This window comes from Ruditapes philippinarum, unplaced genomic scaffold, assembly GCF_026571515.1.
Source record: "Ruditapes philippinarum isolate M1 unplaced genomic scaffold, ASM2657151v2 ctg50_1_1_1_1, whole genome shotgun sequence".
NCBI lineage: Eukaryota > Metazoa > Mollusca > Bivalvia > Venerida > Veneridae > Ruditapes > Ruditapes philippinarum.
The window spans coordinates 668,653-696,062 of NW_026861539.1; the positions used below are offsets into that span (position 1 = coordinate 668,653).

The following is a 27,410-nucleotide window of genomic DNA, read 5'->3' on the forward strand; positions in this document are numbered from 1 at the left end:
TACCACTCAATGAAAATAAATCCAATGAAAATAAATCCTAGATTTATAGTTCTGTAATCAAATAATTCTGCCTCATTAATTTAAAATATTTTGAGATTTTGAAGAAATTTGCTTGAAGTATCGAATAATGTTTGGAGTAAAGTGTACTTAAAATCTTTCTGCCTTATGAAAAAATATTTTGATTTTTGAAGAAATTTGCTTGAAATAATATACTACATTTAGGGCTTCAAGGCTTTGCTAGATAAACACGTAAACACAATTTTTAACACTATTGGCCTTTAACAATTACAGTACACTAAAACAGTAATTTTCGACCAGTAACAAAAGCAAAACATGTTTATTGTAAAGGATTGGGAATAATTGTGTTAAATATTTCCAACATTATTTTCTACAGTTTGTGCGATACAGGCAATATTTGATGATGTGAGTATATTTTATGCATATTTCATTCTTTAAGAAAGTTGTCAGCATTTACTATTAGAGCTATATTGTATTTACCCTGGCATCCAAATATAATGTCACACTTTGGTTTAGTTTTTGCATACAAGATGGTATCTCCAATACTACTGCTTGAAACTTCGCACACTAATATTTGAGAGCATAATTTTTTTAGGATTCGTCACTGTTTTTAAGACCAAAAAAATGTTTCAAAAAGGGGCTGCATAATTCTGTGAAATTCCATGTAAGGGTTATGGGTCTTGGTCAGTGACCTCCTATTATACTCTCAAATAAGGGTGTGAAGTTTTAAACCCCCTTAAGTACTTTTTTGAAATACCAATTTAACCAAAATGTGAAGCTGACACCTGGGTGAGTACTATAGCTCTTAACATCCTTCAGATAGTCAAGCTAAAACTGACGAGAGTGGTGGCTTAATGGTTGTTTGCCTCTCCACCCAGGGATCATGGGTTCAAACCCTAATTTGGTCATACCCATGTTTTTTATATTAAACCAGTACTGGTTGGTTCCAGGAAGCGGACTTGAAAGTGATTTAATACACGTTGCAGGAACTAAAGCTAAAACTGTATGCAAGTTAAATTTCATGTTTCACACAAGTTCCTCTTGCCACAGCATGTTGGGTATGTATCAATTATAAAATTATGTCTAAGAATAAATGGTGCCGATTAAGTTGCAATATGTACAACACTCTGAGTCTGTAATACAATTTTCAAAGTCATTTGACATAGATAATAATGTTTAACAAAAACAAACAAATTTTTGAGTTACTGTATTTCAGTGAGTGGGGAATTAACTGCATTTTAGTAAGTTTGGATATTTACTGTATTTGTGTAAGTGAAGATTTACTGTATTTCAGTAGGTTGGAGTTTTACTGTATTTAATTATTTGTTATCAAAATTAGCATTTTTTAGCCAATAAAACCTGTTATAATTATATTATAAAAATTAAACATTTTTTTTGCTGTCGAATAGAGATCTGAGAGATCAATAAATAACATTGAAAGAAAACAAAAAGAAAGAAAAAAAGAAGTTGACCCTTCAAGGGTTTGAACCCAGGACCCTCAGTTTCAGTACAGTTGGTCAACAGAAGTTCTAGCCTATTTGAATTCTGTTCAAAGCGGAAGTACTGCAGTAGGAAAACTATACTTTAATGAAAGAATAAATCAATAAAAGCTTGTACTTTTTTAATCACTTTATTTAAAACAAAAAACAATAGGCACCAAATAAAATTGAACCATATTTTGTCCTTAAAATACTTACTTCAAGTAATAACACTCTTAAAGCAGTTATTAAAAATTTGAAACAATATCTAGAAACATCAACAACAAGAGTCAATGTCTAGTGGGGACCACATCGAAAACATATAATACATTGCCAAATAAAATATTGCAATATCCAATATATACGGAATATACTGCACAACCCTATAAATGGGTGAATATCATAATAAAATTCAAACATTTGACCTTAAAAGTCAAGTTCATTAAAGAGTAAAGGTCAAGTTCAGTCCAGTATATTTGAGGGTAAACGTGGCAAATTTTCGTAAAAATTTTCATTTTTACGTGGTAAAAAAAAGTGGCAAACGTTTAAGTTTCTGGATGGTAACAGCAATTGGTTAGAGAATGACAACCTGACTCAGTAGCAATAGCTCAATATTTTTATTTGTAAAAGTCTAAGCTAAAAATGATAATAAACAAAACTTGTATCAGTAACAATATTTCTAACATCAGAAATCAAAACCATAAATATTTTTTAACTGAATTAGATAAAATAATAAACATTGTAATCTAATTTTTTGTGATACAGAGTTATGTGTCTCTGTATGAGTATTAAATTATCATACGTCACTTTTGACTATCATTATACATTTGTAACAGGGTTGTTAAATGAAAATCCTCATTTACAACTTGTACAGTGGAACTTCTGTAAGTCTAACATGAAGGAACTTGGGCACATTGGGACTTCAACACATAAAATTTCGAGTCATATACAGGTTTTTATGAAAAATATATAGGGGGAAAATCGGGACATTGATTTTACATCAGTATATTGAGAAAATTCATTGATTTATTCTATATAGACCACTAAAAAACTTTGACACATCAAAAAAATTCAACACATGAAATTTTGACTCATATATAGGTTATTATAAAGAATATAAAGGGGGAAAATCAGAACTTTCATTTTACTTCGGCACATCGAGAAATTTTATCAATTTATTTCTGTATGGACCACACAAAAAATTTGACACCGTAAAATTCGACACATAAAAATTTGGCTCATATATAGGTACGCATAAAGAATATGTAGGGGAAAAAATTGGGACTTTCATTTTAACTTCAGCACATTGAGAAATTTTATCAATTTATTTCTGTATGGACCACAAAAAAACTTCGACACATCTAAAAGTTTGACATAAAAATCTGGCTCATATATAGGTTTTTATAAAGAATGTCAAGAATGTGAAGTTCGACTCATAGACATTCTATTGTATTTAACTCAAGAAATCTGTGCTTGGCCACATTTGCAGAAGTGTACAACACAATCCACTCTTTTACTATATAGGTCAAATATAAGTCCCAGATCAAGAAATTCTTACAATGATTCTTTTCTTATAATTATGTACTTTATATCACTGAAACAACAGTTTCAATCTATTGTAACGCAATTCTAGGCCATCAGAACAAATACACATAGTGACAATACAGTATCAAAAAGATGTAAATCTAGTTGTGTCACAAGTTACAATATATACTTGTACAACACAATAGCATATTCCACAATCTTGAACACTGTACAACAAGGTAGAGAATAATACATAGTACATAGCCATTAATGTACAACACATAGTTTCAAAATCAGGAAATAAAGCAATATCAATACATGGAAAAAAAAATTTAGTTAACATTTACATATTTTTCTGGTAAAAATCTTTTGTTAATTTCTATTAATATGAAACACTATACAATAAACATTTATGCATGAACTTTAGATTACAGTTAAGTATTTTTCTGGAGAAAAAAAATCTTTTATCATTTTTAATCATGGTTATATACAATGTTTAACTTTTTTAAAGTAAGCAATGCTCGGTTCTCATTAACAATGAGAACAACAATATGTTAACATTCCACAGTCACTGTGAGTTTCATAATGATGTTACATTAGTTATATCAGAGTTTACACATATACAATACTTTTTAACTTCCAATTATATCATGTAATATCATTTTTAAGGGACTCCACTGAGGTTTTTTGACATGATGGGACTGGAAATAATTTATCGAGATTAATGATCCATTCAATATAGGCATAGACCAATAGCTTGTGTGCAAAATTTCAGATCATTCGCTCACTTAAGGTTTATCCAAAATAATAATTTTATGAAAAATGACAATAAAGCGTTGCTACACTTTTCAGTCAAATCGAGCTAAGAATAGCACACAAATATGATTTTCAATTTATTTACGAGTATATTTCTCAATAACCTTTTGCATCTTTTCTGTTTTAAGTATCCCAACTTGGTCCCTTGGCTGGTTATCTTGGATAACCAGTAATTATCAGTCTCTCCACTCAATGAACCACTCCTTATAATGATAAATCCCAAATGATTTCTGAATTGGCAATGACAGACCAATATATACTGTATAGGTGTAAGTGGTTAAGTTAGCAAATGAATGCAGAAATATTGACTAATTTACCTAATCGGCAAAAATCGCTAACATATCCTATAGCGTAAATATAAAAAACCTGTCATTGAATTCTACCCTTCCACGATTCGCTTATATTTCCTCATGATAAATGTCTTTAGTTTTAAATTCGCTAACTTTTCAACATGAGGAAATATACACTCATACAGTAGAAGAATATTAATTGACAGGTAAAAAATATATTATTAGTGTTACAGTTTGCTTCCACTTAAGGTCATATACATAGCAATATTGTAATACCATGCAAGTAAAAGCTCTTATCATTACAACATGACTTTATCCTTCTTCACACATGCATTTCAGTTATGAGGTGGTGGTATTGGTAGTTTTTCACACTGGACCATGGCAGTAAGCCACACTGAATTGACATACACATCACTTACAAATTTACGATCAAATAACTGTAGATATAGCACTAGCAAAAATGATATAGAAATACAAAATATACTTTGTTAAATTGCTCAGTTTTGCAAGTTTACACATAGACCAGACTTTGTTTAAGTGCTCATTTTCGCAAGCTAACACATACTAGACTTTGTTAAAGTGCTCATTTTCGCAAGCTTGCACACAGACTAAGCTTTGTTAAAGTGCCCAGTTTCACAAGCTTATACATAGACTAGGCTTTGTTAAAGTGCCCAGTTTGGCAAGCTTACACATAGACAAGGCTTTGTTGAAGTCTTCATTTTTGCAAGCTTACACATAGATTAAGCTTTGATAAAGAGCTTAGTTTCTTAATCTTACAAATAGATTAAGCTTTGTTAAATGCCCAGTTTCACAAGCTTACACATAGACTAGGCTTTGTTAAATGCCCACTTTCAGCAATCTAATACACATAGACAAAGCTTTCTTTACGTGCTCATTTTTGCAAGCTTTCACATAGATTAAGCTTTGATAAAGAGCTTAGTTTCTTAATCTTACAAATAGATTAAGCTTTGTTAAATGCCCAGTTTCACAGGCCTACACATAGACAAGGCTTTGTTAAATGCCCAGTTTCACAAGCTTACACATAGACTAGGCTTTGTTTACGTGCTCAAACTTACAAGCTATCAAACTGTAATGAACGATTAACAATCTGGAATCATAATATTCATTTCAACAGTGTCAGGAAGACAGCATGAATTATGGCCACAAAGAAATATTCAATTTTCACAAAAAATCTTCTACATTTCTTAACAAACAAACTCGCACAATAAACACAAGATTTCATCTGAAAACATAATCAGTTTTACACTTTTGGTAATTTGGATAAAATGCTTAAATGCGTTAAAAGTCCCCAATGATCGCTACAGAATCTTTGACAAGATTTTAATCTTTCTATTCCAATCAATTCAAAATAAACCGGTTGGATAACTTCTGGTTTAGAGTTGCGAAGGTATAAACGATCGAAGCGACATTTGGGCTTGAACTGATGACTCCATTCTAAGTTGTCATTACGCTGCATGTCCCAAGTGAATTTTGCCTCAGGACGTTTGCCAGTTTTTTCCCAGATGTCAGTAATACCATCAGGAAGGCCCCCTATTTCAGCAAGCTGGAATATCATAAACATGTGTGTTAATAAAGAAACGTGAATTTAATGTGACATAATGCCCATCTAAGTAGGGCTGTTATTGCATATCGCAATATCAACATATGATTAATATTCATCATCCGATACGATATTGATACAAATTTTCATACATCAATACAAGCTAAAATTTATTTATTTCTGTTAGTGAATATACCTCTCTATTTTGCCTAATAAAAGAAGACACTTTTAACCAGTTTTCTTGGAACTTTAAGCTCCGTTTTCAAATGTCAGTGGCAAAAATAACAAAAAAACAATTTTTCTGTTAGTTTGTAGTATTTGTAATGTCTGATACAAGCATGCATAACACCATGATCCCAATTTATAACACAAATGTTTTTCAGTGTATCTACTGTCAAAGTCGACATATCGCTATATCATCAATATTTGTCTCTCAATACATCAATACAAAATATTACATCAATGACAGCACTACATCAAAATGTAAATGGTGCGTGAACAAGTAAACATTAAAAAAAAAACTTTACATTTTGCAATATATGTGTCAGATTTTATATTTGATAATCAATTATCCATGTGACCCATGGACAGTTCTGTAAATATCATTCAGAATGTATGATTAATTTCTATAAAGAGTGGGGCAGTCTTTTTATAAGGAGCTTTTATATCATGAACACTTTGTTATCGATTATTCCTCAATCACCATTCAATATATGAGTTAATCTCTTGAAATAAATTACTAATGTAACTCAACTTGACAGCAAAAAATTGAGCATGTCACTTAAATCAAGTTAATAACCTTAAGCTGTTTATGACACGTGTACAAATATTAAACATGTTATGCCAACATTAGACCGAGAAAGATAGCCAAACAATTCCTCGATACATTAATCAAGTTCGCAACTCGTTATAACATGTAAAATCTTCATCTAAATAAAGACATGTTACATAAATTTTGTATAAATCATGTGTATAATTCAAAAGAAGATTAATATAATGTTTCCTGGTTCACATAAATTTTGTGTACAACTGAAGAGAAAGATTAAGATAATGTTCACCGGTTTTCACATTAATTTTGTTTACATCATGTGTACAATTGAAAAGAAGATCACGATGTTTCTCGGTTTTCACAAAAATTTTGTGTACATCATGTGTACAATTTTTTAAGAAAATTACGATAATGTTTCCCGGTTTTCAAAAATGACTTTAATAAACAGTTCAACTGGAAGCTTGAGACATTACAATAGAAACTCCAGCATGAGGAAATGGTCCCAACATCAGTAACTTTTTTTTTTTTAATTGACATATTGAATTCTTTAAAGAATTTCAATTCTATAGCTCTCGAAATAACTGGAAAAAAACTTTTAACATTTGCTTATTGTTATCTATTCATGCTTACCTTTAACATTTCAAGGGTAATTCACTTTTTCATTTTTAACTTAATGATTAATTAAAGTTAATGACTTTTGACATCATTTTGTAAAATGATGATGAGGGTCGATTTCTTATGCCAGCGATCATAGACTTCTTCTGATTACTGCTGTATAAAGGTGGTATTTTTATTTGGTAGTGTCACATTTTTAAATCTATTGGTAAATTAACCATCATACCCCTGAAAAGAGCTATTTATTTCCTTGTTGTTTTATTTGGTAGAGTCACGATTTTAAATCAGTCAGTAAATGTTACCAAAAACTTAACCCCCCTGCTCCAGAAAGAGCTTTTTACCTCCTTGTTATTTTTTTATTTGGTAGAGTCACGTGTTTAAATTGGTCGGTAAATGCTACGTACAACAAATCCAACCCTCACACCCTGAAAAGAGCTTTTTACCGCCAACAAATCTAACCCTCACACCTCTGAATAAGTAGCTTTTTACCTCTTTATCTCTTAGATTAAGATCTCCACCAAACACAACGGTTCTGTCGTCCTCTCTTTTTTGCATGTACTTCAAGCATTGTTGTAACTGCTGCTTTCTTTCATTCCCATAATCCTTGGTGCTCTCCAAATGTGACGTCATCAGAGACATTTTCTCTCCCTTTACAGTACACTAAAATACGAAAGCCAGGGATTTAGCGAACCCAGAATCCTGCATCAAAATATACTCAAAAAGTCCATTTTGATGCACAATTCTTTACCTCATGCACCCAAGTGGATGCATAAAAATGAAATACTGGCTTATTAGAATTTGCTTAAAATCATATAAAACCTTGAAGTACAAGTGTTTGCTACATTTAATATATGATTGTTATCTAATTGAATATAGTAAGGAAATGGTCTTCCTAAATTAGTGTTTGAAAATCTTGAATTAGCAGTTGTGTGGTTTACCACTTTGATCACAACAGGATCTTTAAATTAGTGGTTAGACCCCTTCAATTAATGGTTGAACCCTTTTTATTAGGGATGGCAACGAGTACTCGGTTAACCGAGTACTCGATCGAACGTCGAACGGTTAACAAAATTGATATTCGATTACTCGAAAAAAAAAAAAAATTCTATTTATTTTAGATTTAATGAGATTGGTGTCTAATTAGTTCAGAAATTCGGAGATATACATGTATCTTCATAAATACCTGTAAAATACAATAAAAACATCCTTGAACTCCCTTTTCTTCTTTAAGCATATAAATCCAGAAATATCATTAACTTTTTATATCTTGATAAAGTTTTTGCTTAGAATAAGATATTAAAATTTCCATAAGCAAATGTGATTCAGAACCACTAAACTGGTGGAAAGAAAATGAAAAGAACTTTCCGAGAATCGCGGTAATCGCGAAACAGCACAGCGGTGCCCGCAACATCAGTGCCGTCAGAGCGTATCTTTTCGGCTGCTGGGTTACTTGTGAATAAACTGAGAAACAGACTTTCATGTGAACTTGTTGACAAGATTATTTTCCTCAATAAAAACAGAGTCAGTGTTGTTAAATATTGACATGAAATACATTTAAAAGAAACTGATGTGTAAAATAAAGTACAGCGTAGTGCTGTGACACGTATGCTTGTATAAACTGTATAAAAGATGATAAGATGAACTCAAAGAAAAGTGTTTAATTTTCGTTGAATAAAGACACTGTATTAAGAGAAAAATACGAGAATATTGTTCTTGAATTATTAAATTTATAAAACATATATACATGCTGTCACTGACGATCTCTTATGATGTTTATGATGTTTATATTCATTACGTATTTGCTATATATATTCATTGCCGCCGATCAGGCTATATGATTTCTAGAAGGTAAAATGATATATGAACTGTTACACATGATTTAAACTTGATATGCATTAAATAAAGTTAATAAACATATTATGCTGTTGATTTAATTTGTTTATTGGTTTTTTCTAAGTTACCTCCCTTGCAGTCCTATTTATAGATACGAATTCTGTGAATTGAAATAGAAACCGAAAGTAGCCTGCAGACGGTGTTGATATTGTGTGATTAAACTTTGAAGATTGTTGGAAATCATCCGAGTAACCGAGTACTCGATCGGAAAATTGACCGAGTACTCGAGTATTGATTTTGGTACTCGTTGCCATCCCTACTTTTTATTACAGAGCCTGCATCCATTGGACCCCTTAAATTTGAAAATGACGTAAATCTCTAGATATCTCTACATGTCCAAAAGACATACAGATCAAATGACCTTGACCTTTAACATGTAAACTTGAATAAAAAAGTCATGTTGCAAATGTTAAATAATGAAAGAAATTAGTCATTGAAACTATTGTTTGACAGAAAATCATCACATTAGATAGACCATGAAAATTATTGTATGCTCTAAGCTTAAAAGGTCAAGGTCAAATTGACCTATATCAAACTTTTTGGATGAAGCGACTTAGTTAAGTTTTAGAAGAAATCTCTGAATCCATTAATGAAAGAAAATCATCACATTATATTAACCATATAAATTATCATATGCTCAAAGGTCAAGGTCAAATTGAGTTATGTTAACTTTTTCGACTTAGTTAAGCTTTAGTTTTACTGAGCTATACTTGTATGTGTGAAAATTGCATTAATTACCTTTACAGCCAGTAGGTTTCTCAACATTTTAGTGTTTGGGAATAGTAAAATCTTCGTCTCCTCTACTTGAATGTGACCCGTCTTTAACAACATCGCACAATAATATTCCTCGTCATTGGCCGGTATCATGTGATACATGGGACATTTTTCCTGAATAATCTCCTCCGACTCTGGTACAACTTCCTGCAGGTACACCACATGTGGATCTTCTCTTATTATTGAAAAAGAAAGAAATCCACTCATTATTTTTGCATATTTCTGAATTTTTATAGTTTAGACAAAATTTGGTAAAAAACTTACAACATATTGTATACATCAAGTAAGACAAAGATATCAAATATTTGGTTCATTAACCTCCTTTTATATTCTCCTAATTAGCACATATTACTAAATTTGAATGTAAGAAATAAAATTTTCTATGGCACAGTGCAACAAATTGACAATAATTTTACTTATTGTATTTTTTGTTCTTTAAAATGGGAATTTCCTCCTTGAAATTGGGAAAAAAATCTTTTTGGCTTTGGGATTATGACCATGTATCGGTCATCAAAATAAGCCTGAAAAGAAAAACCTTTAAACAACAAGATTTGTGACACAGAAAGTCCTTGTCTCAAAAGACAATCCATATTGAAGTGGATTGGTCAACAACAGGACACAAGTATTTTAAATATTGATAAAAACTATAGAAAGTTCAGGCTGGTCTGGAAAGATGATTTTGGCTAACCTCGGGTGTTTCATATACAAACTTAAAGCAACACCAGGCGTCAAAATCAGCTCACCTGCTGGAGCTTAGAGATGCATCGACTCCAGTAATTCAAACCCATTCAGTCGCCTCTTAAGACCACACAGGGATAAAAGATGGCTGCAATTCTGATGCGTCAACCCTTTAAGGCAATCCCTAAGCCACTCTTTAACGAGTACAAGTCAAATAGAGAATTTCAGCTATGTAAAACAAGATTGCATTTGAGAAAAATGCTATGCCACCGCATTAATACAACACTAAATAGTAGTGTTGAAACAGATTTTTTTTGTTTCTATACAATTTTGAAGATTGTCATAATGCATAGATCCCTGACCTATCTAATTCTTATTATCAGATTAGTGGTTAAATCTGTTGTTAACTCAATAAAAGATCAGAGTAGGAATATATCAATGCACTTGAGTCTAGTGAATTTGATGGTCATATTTCACACAGCCTAAATTTCATGACTACATCAAAGGACAACACAGTAAGACACTTTGTCAAAATCTAGGTCAGCTGAAATCAAAGTTCACTTAACATCTTAATCTGTACACATGGTTCAAATTTTATAGCTGTACATAAAAGGACAAGAAAGTAGGTCACATCATCAAAATCTAGGTCACCTGATATCAAAGTTCAATTTTACAACTAAAACTGTGCACAATCATGGTCAAAATTTCATTGCTGTACATCAAGGGACAAGAAAGTAGGTCACTGTCCCCTTGGGCAAGGCAAAATTTTGGACCCAAGGGTTTAATTCAAAACAATCTTGATACAGGTCCACCAAACAACATTTCAAGTCAAATATCTAAGCTGTAGCTTTCTCCCATTCAGAAAAGATTTGTTTTATTTTCTGTTTTTACTATGTGAACATAATGAGAATCACTGCCCCTGGGCAGGGCCAATTTTAAAACTAGGGGCATAATTAAAACAACTTTAGTAGAGAACCCATAGATGATATTATATAGCAAACATCAAAGCTCTATGCCTTGTACCTTCAGACAATTTTTTTTTTTTTTTACTATATGTACATAGTGAAAATCAATGACTCCTGGGGGTGGGGCCAATTTTGACCCCAGGGCTATAATGTGTACAATCTTGCTAGAGGTTCACTACATAATGTTTTATGCAAAATATCTTAACTGTAGCCTTTGTAAATTTAGAGAAGATGATTTTTTAAGTTTTTACTATATACATATAAGGAAAACCTATGGCCCACGGGGCGGGGCTAATTTTGACACAAGAGGCAAAATTTGAACAACTTTGGTAGAGTACCTATAGATGATATCATTTAACAAATATTCAAGCTCTAAGCCTTGTACCTTCAGACAGTAAGATTTTTTGATTTTTTACTATACATGTATGTATATATTGAAAATCAATGACCCCAGGGGCAGGGGCAATTTTGACCCCAGGGCTATAATTTGAACAATCTTGCTAGAAGTTCACTTCACAATGTTTCATGCAAAATATCCAACCTCTAGCATTTGTCAATTGCTAGAAGAAATTTTGTTACTATAAAGTTTTTACTATATACATACATTTGTATAAGGAAAACCAATGACCCCCGGGGCAGGACCGATTTTGACCCCAGAGCTATAATTTGAACAATCTGAATAGAGGTCTACCAGACAATGCCTTATGCAAAATATCTAAGCTCTAGGCCTTTTGGGTCTTTACAAGAAGGTATTTTAAGTTTTTACTATATGTACATATAGTGAAAATCAATGACCCCCGGGGCGGGGCCGATTTTGACCCCAGGGCTATAATTTGACCAATCTTGGTAATGGTCTATCAGACAATGCCTTATGCAAAATATCTAAGCCTTAGGCCTTTTGGGTCTTTACAAGAAGTTATTTTAAGTTTTTACTATATGTACATATAGTGAAAATCAATGACCCCCGGGGCGGGGCCAATTTTGACCCCAGGGTTATAATTTGAACAATCTTGGTAGAGATCTGCCAGACAATGCCTTATGCAAAATATCTAAGCTCTAGGCCTTTTGGGTCTTTACAAGAAGATTTTTTAAATTTATTCTTATAATTCCTTTTGGTTGCCATGGCAACCAGATTTCTGCATGGAATGAAATTCTTTGAACAACTTTGGAAGCCCTTCACCCAAGGATCAATCCTGCCAAGTTTGGTTGAAATTGGACAAGTGGTTTTTCACAAGAAGATTTTTTAAGTTCACTATATAATCTATATAACACACACACAAACACACACACAAACACACACACACACAGGTGAATCGCTATATGCCACCGCATCGCAGATGCTGCGGTGGCATAAAAAATAAAATGTTATAGACTAACTATATAACTTACTTTAAGATAGTGTCACACACACCAAGCGTCCTTGACCGTAAATTTCTTTTGTCCAGACCATCTATGTTCCAGGACATCAGCCGGATTCTAAACGATGGATCCCCTGGTGTCGTAGATCCCGAGCTTTAACAGAAAAACTTAAAGCATGATATTGTTACCTTAGTGCAGTAATGGGTTAACTCCTATTAAATTATATAAGGAGTTAACTGGTTTCTGCACTAAGTTGATATAATATAAAGAGAAAATGAAAAGTTTTCACTACATGCTTTACAAATTTTGAGAGAGACACAAGGTTTTTTCTCAAACATAAATTATTGTTCCACACAGAAATATATTGCATATCCTTTTCAACAAAAAAAAATATTGGATAATCATTTTTAAAACAGAAAAATAATGGATATCTTTATCCACATAAAATAAAACATTAAGATATTTTTTTCCACACAGACAAATATTGGGTAACATTTTTCTACACAGAAATATATTGGGTATCTTTTTTTTTGAGGTGACCTAAAAATTAAGAAATCCAAAAAAAATGAAAGACTTGATGTAGATCTAAGGTTTTTTATATCATATAATAATTTCTAAGTTATTTTGTATCTTAACCCGAAATGCCTTACCAAAAGAATCAACACAACTTCAATATTATCATTTTCATACCTGTTGTTATTATTACTTGTAACTTCAGCAGTATCGACCACATCTGATGAATGTGAGGCACCACTCTCTTCAAAGTAAGAATTTAGGGCTCTCTGATAAATAGAAAATGGTATGCTAGAAATCTGAATGTTATTTTAATGAAAACAGGTACAATGTATTTTATACAGGACAAAATAGCAAAGATAATTTTTTTATGCTTGCAAGTTTGGTTTTAATTTTTTGGCATCTGCAAGGCATTTTTGCCCCCAAAAAAAAGCATATTGTATAAACTAAGACGACCACTGTTTTGGCTAAAATACCTCCACATGCTTCTTTGCCAGGGACATTTTGTTACAGGTCAGCTTGGCTCTTAACCAAGATTAGATGAATCAACTTGCAGTGTCTATTCTAGGACTTCTAAAACGGGGGTTTCTTTAACAGAAAGTTTATTCCATTTGTTGATCTTTTTCCTTCTTTCTCTATGTAAAATTTCCCCCCTGCCTCTAAAAAAATAGGGGGGAGTGAGTCCCCCCATTCCCCCAATCTAGAATAGACAATAGAACTAGGCAAACATTTAATAACAAATCCTAGGTATCCTTCGCTTACAAATATGTATGCATTTCTCAATAAAACTTGTATCTCCATTATTTTGTATATTAAATGTGTAATGGACATTGTTTTGCAAATGCTTGATAAAACAAAATGTGTTTGGTAAACATAAATGTCCCCCCCCCCCCCCACCCCCTTCCCACCTTTTGTCAGTAATACATTTTCCAAAATGGTTTACACATTCATTTTATAGTTAGTGGGGGAAAGATTGCTAAAGATATTAAAACATTTACAGAACTTGATAAAGGTCATTATCTTCAAATTGTTATTGTAAAAATAAATGTAAGTAAGAATGTCATTGCTATTTTCAACTTACACATAAAAGTTAAATCAGATATAGATAAATGTAAGACATTGAACAAAAACCCAGTGACCCCATACTACATCCAAAAATAGAGAACCTATAAAATATGAAAAACATTGGTCAAACAATTAAGTTGTACAGTGACCTTGACCTTGTGACTCCCAACCCTGGACTATCTTAGGTATATTCTTTCTACATATGAAATGACTTCAGTCAATGAACAAAGGCTGTAGGAGCAAATGTGTAATAAAAACACTATTTTTAGCACCTTTGTCCTTCACCTGCTGACCCCTAACTCCACTCAGAAAAGAGGACTACTATAGTTTAACATATAGCTGAGTAATACCATGTACTTTGTACTGAAAAAAAGTATGTCAATTATGATGCCACTAGCATAGGTAGAACTTGACATACATATCCAAATTGCAGGTTTTGGTTTTTCAACGTGCTTTAACAGAAAACTTTGGAAAATAACTTTGAAAAGAAAAAGCCATTGTAAGTAACTAGCCAAGAATCATGTATGATAAGTGTGTAAATTATGAAGCCATATTTATCCAATTTAAAATACTTAGAAAATATCAGATCAATCATTCTACATGTATTTATTAACTTAAACAAATTTAAACAGGACTCTGCTTGTTTGTTTGTTTGATTGGGTCATACATCGCAATGACACAGTATATATAGGTCATTAACTGGTGGAGGAAACCCTCAGGTGCCCTTCCCACCTTCCGTGAATTATTTCAGGCACAAACAGGCACCGGAGTAGAACCAATGATGTTCTGTAAGCCAGCTATATAGCATCCTCACATGAAAGAATCCAATTGTCTTTCAGGTTTCGAATCTACAGCGGTGAGGGCAAGTGGTTCGAAGTAAACAACCTTAACCACTCGGCCATGGATGCCCCTAAACACGAGTCTTCCAACCTGCTTTAAATTTGGTACAGTCCATAAAAATATACAAAATTTAGAATCTGGCAAAACTACATACATGTAAAAATATATAATAATTATGCAATCTGCATGGCCCAACATTATTAAAGGAACTCCACTGAGGTCAAAAAACATACAAAACATAACATTTGATGTTTTACATATATAAAGTGGGACACTTACATGTATTACAGAATGCTATGTAAAAAATAAACTTAAATTCACAAGTAAATAGAAAATCATATTTCTATGCTATGTGTATATTTATATGCTAAATTGAGAAGCATTGCAATGCTATTCAATTCTGGGCTATTTTCGTGATTAGAATAATTATTCTGAAAAACCGGCAGGAGCAAATGATCTGAAATTGTGCACACAGACTTACATGTACAAAAAAAACATAAATCTTGTCATGTCAAAAAACCTCAGCAGGGCCCCTTTAAATGAAGGTATTGCATGATATTCACAAGCACCCCAACAAGTTCAACAATTATATTTAAATTCAATTATTTGAAAACTATTTAAAACAGTTACCTGACTCATATTTGCAAATCCTAACAAACATGCACAAATAAAAATGAATGAGATGTACTAAAGACGGATTATCATAAATCAAACTTAATTTTACTGGCTAAATACCCAGTATTTGAATGATAACACTATTTGCATTTTATGCCTTGCAGAAGAGATAAAAATTTGATAGGAGTACGAATCATTGACATGTATACATGTACATGTAGTTTAAAGTAGAACCCTTCTAATGCATTATCTCCCCTTTGAAGAGTATTCAAATAGGCTACAAACATTGTCAACTGCATTCAAGTGTGAAGTCATTCCATTTGAATACAAGTAAAATGGTTTCCTGCGGGGAACATTTTTAATGATATAAAGATATTTCATTTAACTATTTTCGACATTGTTTGGGGGAATAAATAAACGGTTTTATCAGGAATATAGTTGACAATAATCGATCAATATAGAAGAAGGTCTTTGGAAACTGGTGACCGTAAATGACCGGAGAAGGTCGAACATAAAACAATTATTTCTTTTTAAGAAAATGATTAAATAGGCCTACCATTTTATGAATAATTACGAGCAAAAAAAAAGTAAACACACAGTGTTCGAAATTAGCAGTAGTCCGATAGCCCCTGACTACTAAATTTCTCCTCGGGCTACCAATTTTTCACAGTAACAAGCCCGAACAGACTACTGTATTTTCAGAGGCACTATAAACAACTGTTTTGAACAAATGAATCGTGCTAGTGAAATGTCTTTTGGGCTAGTGTTTATTCCAATCTGGTAGTCCGACCAGCCTAGTGGATTCAAATCCGAATTTCTTACACTGAACACACAACTTTACGCAGAAAATATCTCTATTTATTCTGGCACATGCCACTACGAATATTTTAATTTTGTAGATGTTCAGTATAAACAATTTATTGTTTGTAAAATTTGAGATACATATTAAAGAAACATTGATAATTTTCAAACACATCATTCAAGTTTTTCCACCTTAAACAGTAAAATAATTATAGAAAATTAGAAATATCACGTAAAAGTTTGTTGTTTTTAATTAGGTGTCACTCTGACTAATTCCCTAGAGGTAAATCCGTAACGTACCGGCAAACGGTATTTAGCCAGGTTTTCGAAAAGGTCAATTAACCAATCATGTACGGTTAACAGATCACATGCTCCTCCATGTACCGAAAACAGGTCACGTGCTCCTCCATGCCTCAAAAGTTAAACGCGTACCAATACCCTGCGGTCTCCAGACCGCAGGGAATGAAGTTGTAGCCATGCGCAGTTATAGCAAAAAAACTGGTAATATAATAATTTGACCTTAAATGTCAATTTCATTTATAGTTCAAGCAAAAGTGACATTGGTATCCTTAAAGACATTGTCCTAAAGGTACAGTGGTTGTGCTCTGAGGTATGAAGACAGTCCATTCTGGAGTAACACAGTTATAGCCAATTACAGCAAAATTCAAGCAAAGTTCAATAATTTGACCTTGAATGTCAAGTTCTCATTGATGAGTTAAGGTCATAATCAATTTAGTCTGCTCTTGTTTAAAGGATTGTTGTGCTGAAGTATGAAGACAATTCATTTACAAATAAAGAAAGTTATAACCAATTATAGCAAAATCAATCAAATTTAAACAGTTGACCTTGAATGAAGGTCAAGGTGACTGGTCATTTAAGAGTCAAAATGAAAATCAGTCTTGTCCAAAGGGTTGTTGTGTGCTAACATAAAAATCTTTACCAGAAAAAAAAAGGGGGGGGGGGGGTGACTTGTGGCCAAATCAACTAATTTTGGTCTGGTTTGTATGGTGGCAAAGAGGTGATATGTGTGTGTTTTTATTCATCTCATGTGCACGAGATACTATGTCTTGGCCATGAGTTACTAAGTCTTGGCCACAAGATAATTAAGTGGTGTACACAAGATACTTTGTTGTGGCCATGAGCCACAGTCATGGCCACAAGATAATTAAGTGGTGCGCTTGAGATTCTATGTCATGGCCATAGAATTGTCCCCACAAAGGGCCATAATTTAGTCAAAATTAAATTCTGATTTATGGGCCTTTGGAGGTGATTTTCTTAAATGATCCTAAAGGCATGTATCAAGTTTAAATTGAATATCTTCAGTATTTTGCATGTAAAACTATCAACAGGAATTTTCTAAGTTTAAAAAATTCATATATAAATTGTGTAATTGATTGGTTAATTAAATGTATCTGGTGCCCATAAATTAATTATCTCAGTCCCATGACTAAGTAACTTGTGGCCACAACATAGTCTTGTGTGCACTACTTTAGTATCTTGTGGCCATGACTAAGTAACTCTAGGCCATATCGTAGTATCATGCTCATTACTTAAATTATACTCATGGCAACGATATAATAATAGTATCTCGTGCGCACGAAATAATTAAAACCCACAAATGTCACCTTTGTGCCAACGTTCTTGTTACTGAATCTGAACTTATGTTTTTGTGTTTGAAGAAAGTCTGTTCCAGTTGCATATAGTTCTGGGCAAAAATCTGACGTTCAGAAATATATTAATTGGCTTGAAGTTTAATTCTTGAATAAATAATTGGTTTTGATCAATTTGCTTTTTGGAGATTTGTAAATAGGTTTCTTGAAGGTAACAACAGGACTTGGGACTGGTTTGACTTGCACGGCAACATTGACCGGTAGTTACATATATAGTTGGTTGTGATAAATTATAAAATAGCTCATGTCATGAGCTCTGCACTGTAGTGTAAATTGAACAGTTAAGAATGACAATAGAATTAAGAATTACATCTAAACTCCAGTCCCTATCCTGTAGATAAAACATTGCAAGTGCAGTATCTGTGCCTGTTATTGCTGCAAACTCCTGGCATCGTTCCTCACATTCAGCAGTAGAGGGCAATTTACTTTCATCAACTTCTGAATCACTCATCCTGACTTTCCCGCAATTCGGTGAGGTTTTACCGTATCCTCCGAAACGTTCCGAATAATGTGTATATTGGTATCCGGTCTTAGTAATAAAACTAAATTAAACTCCCGCACCTCAAATCGGGTACCAGACTCCAATAAACACATTTTTATTTTAGACATTTGATTGTTTTGGAATTGCATTAAAGGTAATTTGTTAAAAATAGTGAACGTTTAACTTTTTGTTACTAGAACGATAGTTTTCTATAAAGAAATGTAATATATCAATAGTCATTTACTGGGAAAACGGTTTGCACCATATTTAACTAGTTTTCGCGACTTGAGAATTCTGCATAGACTATCGTGGTCCTATAAATATGATAGTGCTTGATCTGACATAAACTGTAAAAAGCCCGTTACTTCTGATATTTGGGACTTAGTCCATCGAAGAGGTAAAAAAGCAAAATTTTTAGTTTTAAGAATAAATATTTAACAAAATTATTTATGCATATGCATTTATTATGATGAATTACCAACAAAAGTTCTTCAATATTGTGCAGAAGAACTAGCACCAGCAATCTCAACTATATTTCAAACATCTACCGACTCGGGAAATTTACCCTCCGATTGGAGAAATGCCTTCGTTTCACCGGTCTTCAAAAAAGGGGACAGACACCTCCCAGAAAACTATCGACCTGTATTCTTTCCAAACTACTGGAACACATTATTTGTCGGCACATCTTGAATCATCTGGATAAATACAAAGCACTTACGTCATTGAATCACGGATTCCGAAGCGGCTTCTCATGTGAATCACAACTACTTGTCACCACTGACCACTCATGATCTTTTATCCATGTACGATAATAACGCACAAGTAGACACCATCATTTTGGACTTTAGTAAAGCTTTCGATACTGTTCCCCACAAAAAGCTTCTTCATAAACTTCACTCCTATGGCATCAGAGGAAACTTACATACTTGGATCGCCAACTTCTTGATGCAGCGCAAGATGAGTGTAGTCGTTGAAGGCGAACAATCATCGTCGGTAAATGTGGGTTCTGGAGTCCCACAGGGTACAGTGCTCGGACCATTGCTCTTCTTACTACATATTAACGATCTTCCGGACCATGTTAAATCACAAGTGAGGTTGTTTGCTGATGATTGTTTACTATATCGCCAGATCAAGTCCCAAAAAGACCATCTCCAACTTCAAAAAGACCTAGACAATCTCCAAACCTGGGCAACTACATGGGGGATGAAATTTAACTCAAAAAAATGTTACCTGCTGAGTTCGAAGTCAAAATCGATGCATTTCTACAACATTGATAACAACATACTTCAACAAGTTCAAGTTAATCCTTACCTTGGTATCACTTTCTCGGATGACATGAAATGGTCAACGCATATTAGTAACATCTGTAAAAGAGCTAACTCATCTATTGGATTCCTAAGAAGGAACTTACGCCATTGTCCTAAACCATGCCGCAAAAATGCCTACCTAGCCCTAGTCCGCTCCAAATTAGAATACGGATGCACTATCTGGGACCCTTATACCAAAAACGAAATTGATAAACTTGAACGTATACAAAGGCAAGCCGCTCGATTTATTACCAATAACTATACTTCTAGGGATCCAGGATGCGTTACATCAATGCTGGAACAATTGGAATTACCAAGCCTCCAAGAGCGCAGAAGACTACACCGGCTTACTTTCATGTATAAGGTAGTGGAAGGGCAAGTACCGGCAATTAACATACGGGAATACCTAACTCCTCAGGGCATTAGACGATCTGTAAGAGCTAAATCATATAAAGACTATATAAGTGATAATATTGTGGAAAAATCTGTGTGTAATAATCAAAAGTGTTACAAACCAGTATATGTAAAAACAGAAAACTATAAAAATTCTTTCTTCATCAGAACAGTGTTAGACTGGAATAAATTAAGTGACTCTCAAGTGTGTTCATCAACAGTTCAACAATTTAAAAACTCTATAAAACTTTGTGACTAAGGCGCACTCCCTTCACCGTCGTGTTAAAGCCAGATTTTGGTCTCTACGACATACCCTCACAGATACAGATACAGATATTCTTTTATCAGTTTGCCCAGTAAATTTTTGAATTGAATCAATTTTAATCACAGGCACGAGTATCGGACCTTGGATGAAAAAATATGACCAAAAAAAATGTAAATAATGACCCCCTTTAAAATATACTATAAGTTAAGTTAACTTATAGTATATTAATTTTTAAAGGGGGTCATTTTTTACAATTTTTTTTTGGTTTTTGACACTTTTAAGATGAACACAGGTTTTATTATCAATCTGGTCATATTTTTTCATCCAAGGTCCGATACTCGTGCCTGTGATTTTAATCACATTTATACATAGAATCAATGACAATGAAATTTATAAATGTAGTCAATGAATCAATGTTGTGAGATGGACTTTGTAGTTAGTACTTTACTTTACTTGTCCATAGTCCTATATATTTGACGCTGCTTTGAGATCTTTTCACTTTTGGCAAAGCAACCATTTATCAAGCTTGAGCATCTTAAACTTTAAGAGTCTTACGATCTAATATCTCAGACTAATTCCTCCTGTGATGTGTTCGAGAATTGTTGGTCAACTCGTCCATTAACTGGTCACGTATTTTTCTTCATTCTATTATTACCATTCAAAAAATGCCATTTGAAGAAGTGTAAAAATTAAGTGGGTTTATACTTGAAAATTCACAAATTGACACCCAATGGAGATACATATGTTTCTATGCTTTATCATATTTCACAGCTTAGAACAGTACACTATTTAGGAACGAAAATGTGTAAAAAGCTGGATAGCCCAGCCAGCGAGGACCATCATGACTCTCTAGTTAATAAACTATTCTATTAAGCAATTTCAATTCAATGAGACATACATTTGTATTTCAGATTAAATTTTAATGTAAATCTTTTCCTTTTATTCTTCTATTTAGAAGCATTTTAAAAAGTGACTTGTTGACAAAAATGACAGGTTGACCAGTTCAGGAGAAGTTGACCAAAGAAGGGATAAGATAACCGAAAAGCTGACTAGTTCACCACAGAACGAGTTGACCGAGAGATGAAAAATACAATACATGATAAGATAATGATTAACCTTTTGTTTTCGTATGTTTACAGATCATGGCTGAAAACAATGTGGATGAAACGGTACAAGAGGAGTATTTCAGAAGCTATGGGAATATTGGGGTTCATGAATTGATGATTAAAGACAAGCCAAGGACCCTGGCCTACAAACAGTTTATGGAAGAAAATGTTAATCTTATAAAGAATAAAGTTGTGCTTGATGTGGGTGCTGGCACGGGTATACTGTCATTATTTGCCGCCAGATCTGGGGCCAGTAAAGTATACGCAGTTGAAGCGAGTGATATAGGTATTCTGTGTGAAAACATAGTGAAGGCTAATAAATATGAACGGGTAATAACAGTGATTAAAAGTGTCATGGAAACTGTAGAATTGCCTGAAAAGGTGGACGTTATCATATCAGAGTGGATGGGATTTTACCTGCTTCATGAATCAATGTTAGAATCTGTGCTGTATGCGAGAGACAAATGGTTGAAAGAAGATGGCATTATGTTGCCGTCACATGCAGCCATTTATGCTTGTCCGGTGAACATGACCGATTTCTGCAAGGAGAACATCGACTGCTGGACTGATGTGTATGATTTTGATTTCACACCGTTATTCGAGCAGAAAGTTGCGGCTCTTTTGCAGCAACCAACAGTGTCAAATTTAAGTGAAAATCAGTTATTATCGAAGTGTGAACTTATGGCACGATATGATATGAAAAAAATGGAGGTAACGGAAATTGAAGAGATTGAGGAGCAAATGAGTTTTGTGATTGATAAGGATTCGGAAATGCACGGATTTGCGTTGTGGTTTGATGTTAGGTTCACACCAGACCTTAGTGAAGAGCAGTATGGGTTGACTTGTATGGAAAAATTTAAATCAGAAAAGGAGGATGAGGACAAAAAGAAAACTGTTGAAGCCCTGAATGGGTCGCACATCTGCCATGTTACATTAGACACATCTCCTTTTGTTCCGGAAACACATTGGAAACAAACAGTGTGTTTCTTACCAGCTACAATATCGGTAAAAAAATCTGAAACAATTTATTGTAGAATTTCTCTAAGTCAAGAAACCTCTAACAAAAGGCATTATAACATATCTTTAGAAATGCTCGAAGATTTCGAGTCGAGTGGTTCCGATCTTGAGGAAGAGGATGAAGATCATCCAGTGCCGTGTAATTGCGGCTCTGGTAGGTGTAATCTCATTCTCGCAATCATGGAGAAGTATGACGCTGAGCAGACGGAGCTTGAAATGGAGGCAGAGTTTACGGATGTTGCTGCAGAGGTGCATGCAGCACAGACTTTAGACAATGACTCCTCAATTTTAGAATCTGACGTGTCCACAAAAGATGATTCATGTTCCAACAGCATGAAGGAAGATAAATAAATCTGGAGTTTCATTTTTTGTTAGTGTCAGTTTTTATCATTATATATTATTATTTATCAGCAGAAAACTTGCCTGTCTAAAACAGTTTCTAAGATTGTGATATTGAAATGGTTCAATATAATTTTATTCATACATGGAGTAAATGACCTTTAACTTTTAAGAAGTGCATTTATTCAATATTGAGTTGGTGATAGCTATGTAAATGATTGCATAGTAGATGTATTCAAAAAGAATCATTTACCTAGTTCATGATGATTTAGAAGAGTATTTAGTTAGCTCATGACATTCAAGAAGAACATTTATTATGTTTATCATATGTTTAACTTTAAGAAAAGCATTTATTGAGCTCATGATATACATGTATGTACTTTAGAAGAGCATTCATTAAATCCATAGTTGTTAAGACGAGCATTTTTTGAGCTTATGATATTTAAGGAGAGCATTTATTATACGAGTTCATGATATTTAAGGAGGGCATTTATTGAGTTTGTTTAATAACATTAAGGAAAGCATTTTTTGAGCTCATGATATTTAAGAAGTGGATTTATTAAGTTCATGACATTTAAGAAGAGCAACATTTATTTAGTTCATGATATTTAAGAAGAGCATTAATTTATTAAGTTCATGATATTTAAGAAGATTATTAACTTTAAGAAAAGCATTTATAGAGCTCATGATATACATGTACCTAAAAAGTACATTTATTGAATCCATAGTATTTAAGAAGAGCATTTTTTGAGCTTATGATAGTTAAGGAGAGCATTTATTATATGAGTTCATGATATTTAAGGAGAACATTTATTGAGTTTGTTTTATATTTAGGTAAGCATTTTTTGAGCTCATGATATTTAAGAAGTGCATTTATTAAGTTCATGACATTTAAGAGGAGCATTCATGACATTTAAGAAGAACATTTATTAAGTTCATGATATTTAAGAAGAGCATTAATTTTATTAAGTTCATGATATTTAAGAAGATTATTAATTATATAAGTTCATGATATTTAAAGAGGGCATGTATTAAGTTCATTATGTATTTAAGGAGAACATTTATTGAGCTCATGATATTTAAAAAGAGCATTTATTGGGCAAATGATATTTAAGGAGGGCATTTATTGAGTTCATGATATTTAAGAAGAGCATTTTTTTAGCTCATTAAAATACTGTTTGAAAAAGGCATAGAATGAAACAAAAAAAAATTGAGCTCATGATATTTAAGAACAGCAGTTCTTGAGCTTGTTTTATATTTAAGAAGAGCATTTATTGTGTCAATGATATTTAAAAAGTGCAGTTATTAAGTTCATGATATTTAAAGAGAGGATTAATTAAGTTCATGATATTTAAAAATAGCATTCATTGTGTCAATGATATTTAAGAAGAGCATTTATTGTGTCAATGATATTTAATAAGAGCATTTATTAAGTTCATGATATTTAAGAAGAGGATTTATTAAGCTCATGATATTTAAGAAGAGTATTAAATAAGTTCATAATGTTTAAGAAGTGCGTTCAAGATATTAATAAAGAGCATTTATTAAGTTCATGATATTTAAGAAGTGCATTTATTAAGTTCATGATATTTAAGAAGTGCATTTGACTGATTACTACGTAGGAATTCTTATTTTATTGCACTCTTTTCTAAGATTTTTTCTCTTCTATTAGAATTATTTTCTAATTTTCTTCTGGATTCAACATGCTGCATGGTAATAAATCGTAGATTTTTGTAGGACTTGGACATTTGCATTCATTTCAAAAGAGATTAATTTACTAAAATTTTGTTCCAACAATTTGATTCATATAAAAATCTGAGTGGTTAAGGCCTTCAACTTCAAACCACTTGCTAGCTACCTTCAAAGCACTTGCTCCTTTAGTCCTTACTAGGGTGGTTTCCAATCTAGGCACGTACTTTGGATTGTTTAATGTGAAGATACTGAACTGCTACATGTAACTTACTGAACATTGGTGGTTCTACTCAGGTGCCTGTTGGTGCCTGAAATAATGCACAGAAGGGCACTTGAGGTCTTCTTCCACTAGTAAAGCTGGAAAGTAGCAACATAACCTATAAATACTGTGTTGGTAAGACATGAAACCCAACCAATCAAAGCAAATAATCACTTAACATGAATTGTGCAAATGGGTCAAATTTCATAGTATAACAACATTTGCAACATCCCTCCCTACAAACTCTGAATTTATATTTATTTTGAAACTCTTCATGTTTTTACTTATGGCACATTACTAGTTATTAAAGATGTTTATGCTAGGGGAATAATTATATGGAAAACTCTTTGCCAAAAAATAAAGATAATGATATTAATGATTATGTTTAAAGCTACAATAATTGATTTCATGAAAGAGAAACTTATTACCAATAACCAATAATAATTATTAGTCCCCTACCGGTTTACCGGAGGGGACTTTAGGTTTACCCTCCGTCCGTCTGTCCGTCCGTCCGTCCGTCTGTCTGTCAGTCCGTCAGTCCGTCCGTCCACCAAACTGTATCCCGCGATAACTTGAAAAGAACTGAAAATATTTTTATGAAACTTGATATATGGATAGATGGCAGTATGGAGATTATGCACGTCTTTTTCTTTTCTTCCTATGTTGAAAATTCTGGTTGCTATGGCAACAAATAGGCTAAATTTATGGCAAATTTTACACATAAACTGGATCCAGTGATAACGCAAAAAGTACTGGAAATATTTTTATGAAACTTAAAATATGGGTAGATGGTAGTCTGGAGATTATGCACGTCTTTTTCTTTTCTTCCTATATTGAAATTCTGGTTGCTATGGCAACAAATAGACTGAAAATATGGCAATTTTTACACATAAACTGGATCCAGTGTTAACGCAAAAAGTAATAGAAGTATTTTTATGAAACTTGTAATATGTGTAGATGGCAGTCTGGAGATTATGCACATCTTTTTCTTTGTAAATTCTGGTTGCTATGGCAACACATAGACTGAAAATATGGCAAATTTTACACATAAACTGAATCCAGTGATAACTTAAAAAGTACTGGAAATATTTTTATGAAACTTGACATATGGGTAGATGGCAGTCTTGTGATTATGCATCTCTTATCTGTTCTTCTTATTTTGAAAAAATATTGGTTGCCTTGGCAACAAATAGGCTTAAAACATGGCAAATATAACAATATTTGTGATGAGTCAAAAAGAGCTGAAAATTTTTATGAAATTGCATCTTTAATTCCAGAGTTATCTCCTCTTTAAGAATTTTGCTTTTTAAATTGTTATATTTTGGTAACGGATGTTTCAAATATTAAATTTAGAGTGTCCTTCAGTCTGTCTGTCTTTTTAACAAAACTGTTTCCTGTGATCACTTTTAAAGAAATTTTCCAACAAATTTACTATAAAAACATCAGTGAATGGCCAATGGCCCTTCAGAATGTTGATGGGGTTCCATCCGGTAGGGGACTTATGGATTGCTTGCAATACTATGATAATTGCTTGTTCTACATTGTATTTACAAATTTGTAAACAATTGTTAAAGCTGGTAAAATAGTTACTGTGAATGGTACCTTAATGTCATAAAGAATATATCTTTAAACCAGGATAGATGTTTGTTTTGTATATCTTTTCCACTTTCCCTGATGATTTGAATTTTCTATTTTTTGAAAGACTGTTATCATAGTGACCGTTATCTTATAAAACTGCATAATGCTATTGTCACAGCTTTGTGCATTTCTTTGTCCACACTGACTGGAATTCTCGGAAACTCGCCATCATGTTCATCTGTCTGTCAGTCTGTTTGTTTTTCACATTCTTGTCCAGAAAATATTTTTTTGAAAATGTTGCAAGAAATTTGAGACAGGTTCTACCTCTACTTTTCAAAGAAAAAGTTGAGCTGTTGTCATGACTAACTCACTGGCATTTGCGTTGGTTAATCTTTTTGCTTTAGTTTTCAATAAAAGTCATAGATTTCAAAAGATATACAGATTTTTTATTTGATGGGTTCTACATTAAGCACACATATCCAGTTTAATTAAAAGGTCAAGGTCACAAGTACTTGTAATCACAAAAAAGACTACATTACTGGCCAAAAGGTCAATGTACACTGATGTAGCTTCTCAAAACTTTGCATGTAGATGCACCTTGATGAGTTCTACCTCCAACACCCATTTTCAGGTCAAACGGTCAGTCACAGGGACCTGGAATGATAAAACTGGCTATTAAAGCAAAGTACATTTACCTAGAAAATAAAATTTTAACTTTGTAGCAAGTTG

At 33.0% G+C, this 27,410-nt stretch overlaps 3 protein-coding genes across 4 annotated transcripts in view; 1 reads left to right on the forward strand and 2 right to left on the reverse strand.

The window, feature by feature from the left end:
- The window catches only part of LOC132716011 (myosin regulatory light chain 12B-like), a 98,017-nt gene that overhangs the window by 53,521 nt on the left and 17,086 nt on the right, over positions 1-27,410 (reverse strand). The gene's annotated exons all lie outside the window — the stretch shown is intronic.
- Positions 308-26,740, forward strand: LOC132716008 (uncharacterized). 2 transcript variants are annotated; one of them, XM_060699145.1, is made up of 2 exons: positions 308-423; positions 21,830-26,740. In XM_060699145.1, exon 2 carries the CDS (start codon positions 21,833-21,835, stop codon positions 23,162-23,164), a length of 1,332 nt encoding a protein of 443 aa, XP_060555128.1. In that variant the 5' UTR covers positions 308-423; positions 21,830-21,832; the 3' UTR covers positions 23,165-26,740. The 2 variants fall into 2 exon arrangements, with proteins under 2 accessions (XP_060555128.1, XP_060555127.1); XM_060699144.1 differs by lacking the exon at positions 308-423 and adding an exon at positions 18,774-18,879.
- On the reverse strand, positions 2,100-18,798 carry LOC132716009 (tyrosyl-DNA phosphodiesterase 2-like). Its single transcript, XM_060699146.1, has 6 exons — positions 18,555-18,798; positions 13,435-13,522; positions 12,771-12,894; positions 9,703-9,913; positions 7,561-7,731; positions 2,100-5,690 (listed from the first exon to the last, which is right to left on the reverse strand). The coding sequence occupies exons 1-6, from the start codon at positions 18,693-18,695 to the stop codon at positions 5,388-5,390; spliced, it is 1,038 nt and encodes a 345-aa protein (XP_060555129.1). The 5' UTR covers positions 18,696-18,798; the 3' UTR covers positions 2,100-5,387.

Bases quoted from the DNA above. Each gene is read 5' to 3' on its own strand.
- LOC132716009 (XM_060699146.1), bottom strand. From the start codon at position 18,695: ATGAGTGATTCAGAAGTTGATGAAAGTAAATTGCCCTCTACTGCTGAA. The intron at 9,914-12,770 runs GTAAGTTATATA...TTCAATAATAAG, and splicing joins GTGTGTGACACTATCTTAAA to AGAAGATCCACATGTGGTGT. The intron at 5,691-7,560 runs GTAAAAAGCTAC...ATGATATTCCAG, and splicing joins TTAATCTAAGAGATAAAGAG to CTTGCTGAAATAGGGGGCCT.
- LOC132716008 (XM_060699145.1), top strand. From the start codon at position 21,833: ATGGCTGAAAACAATGTGGATGAAACGGTACAAGAGGAGTATTTCAGA.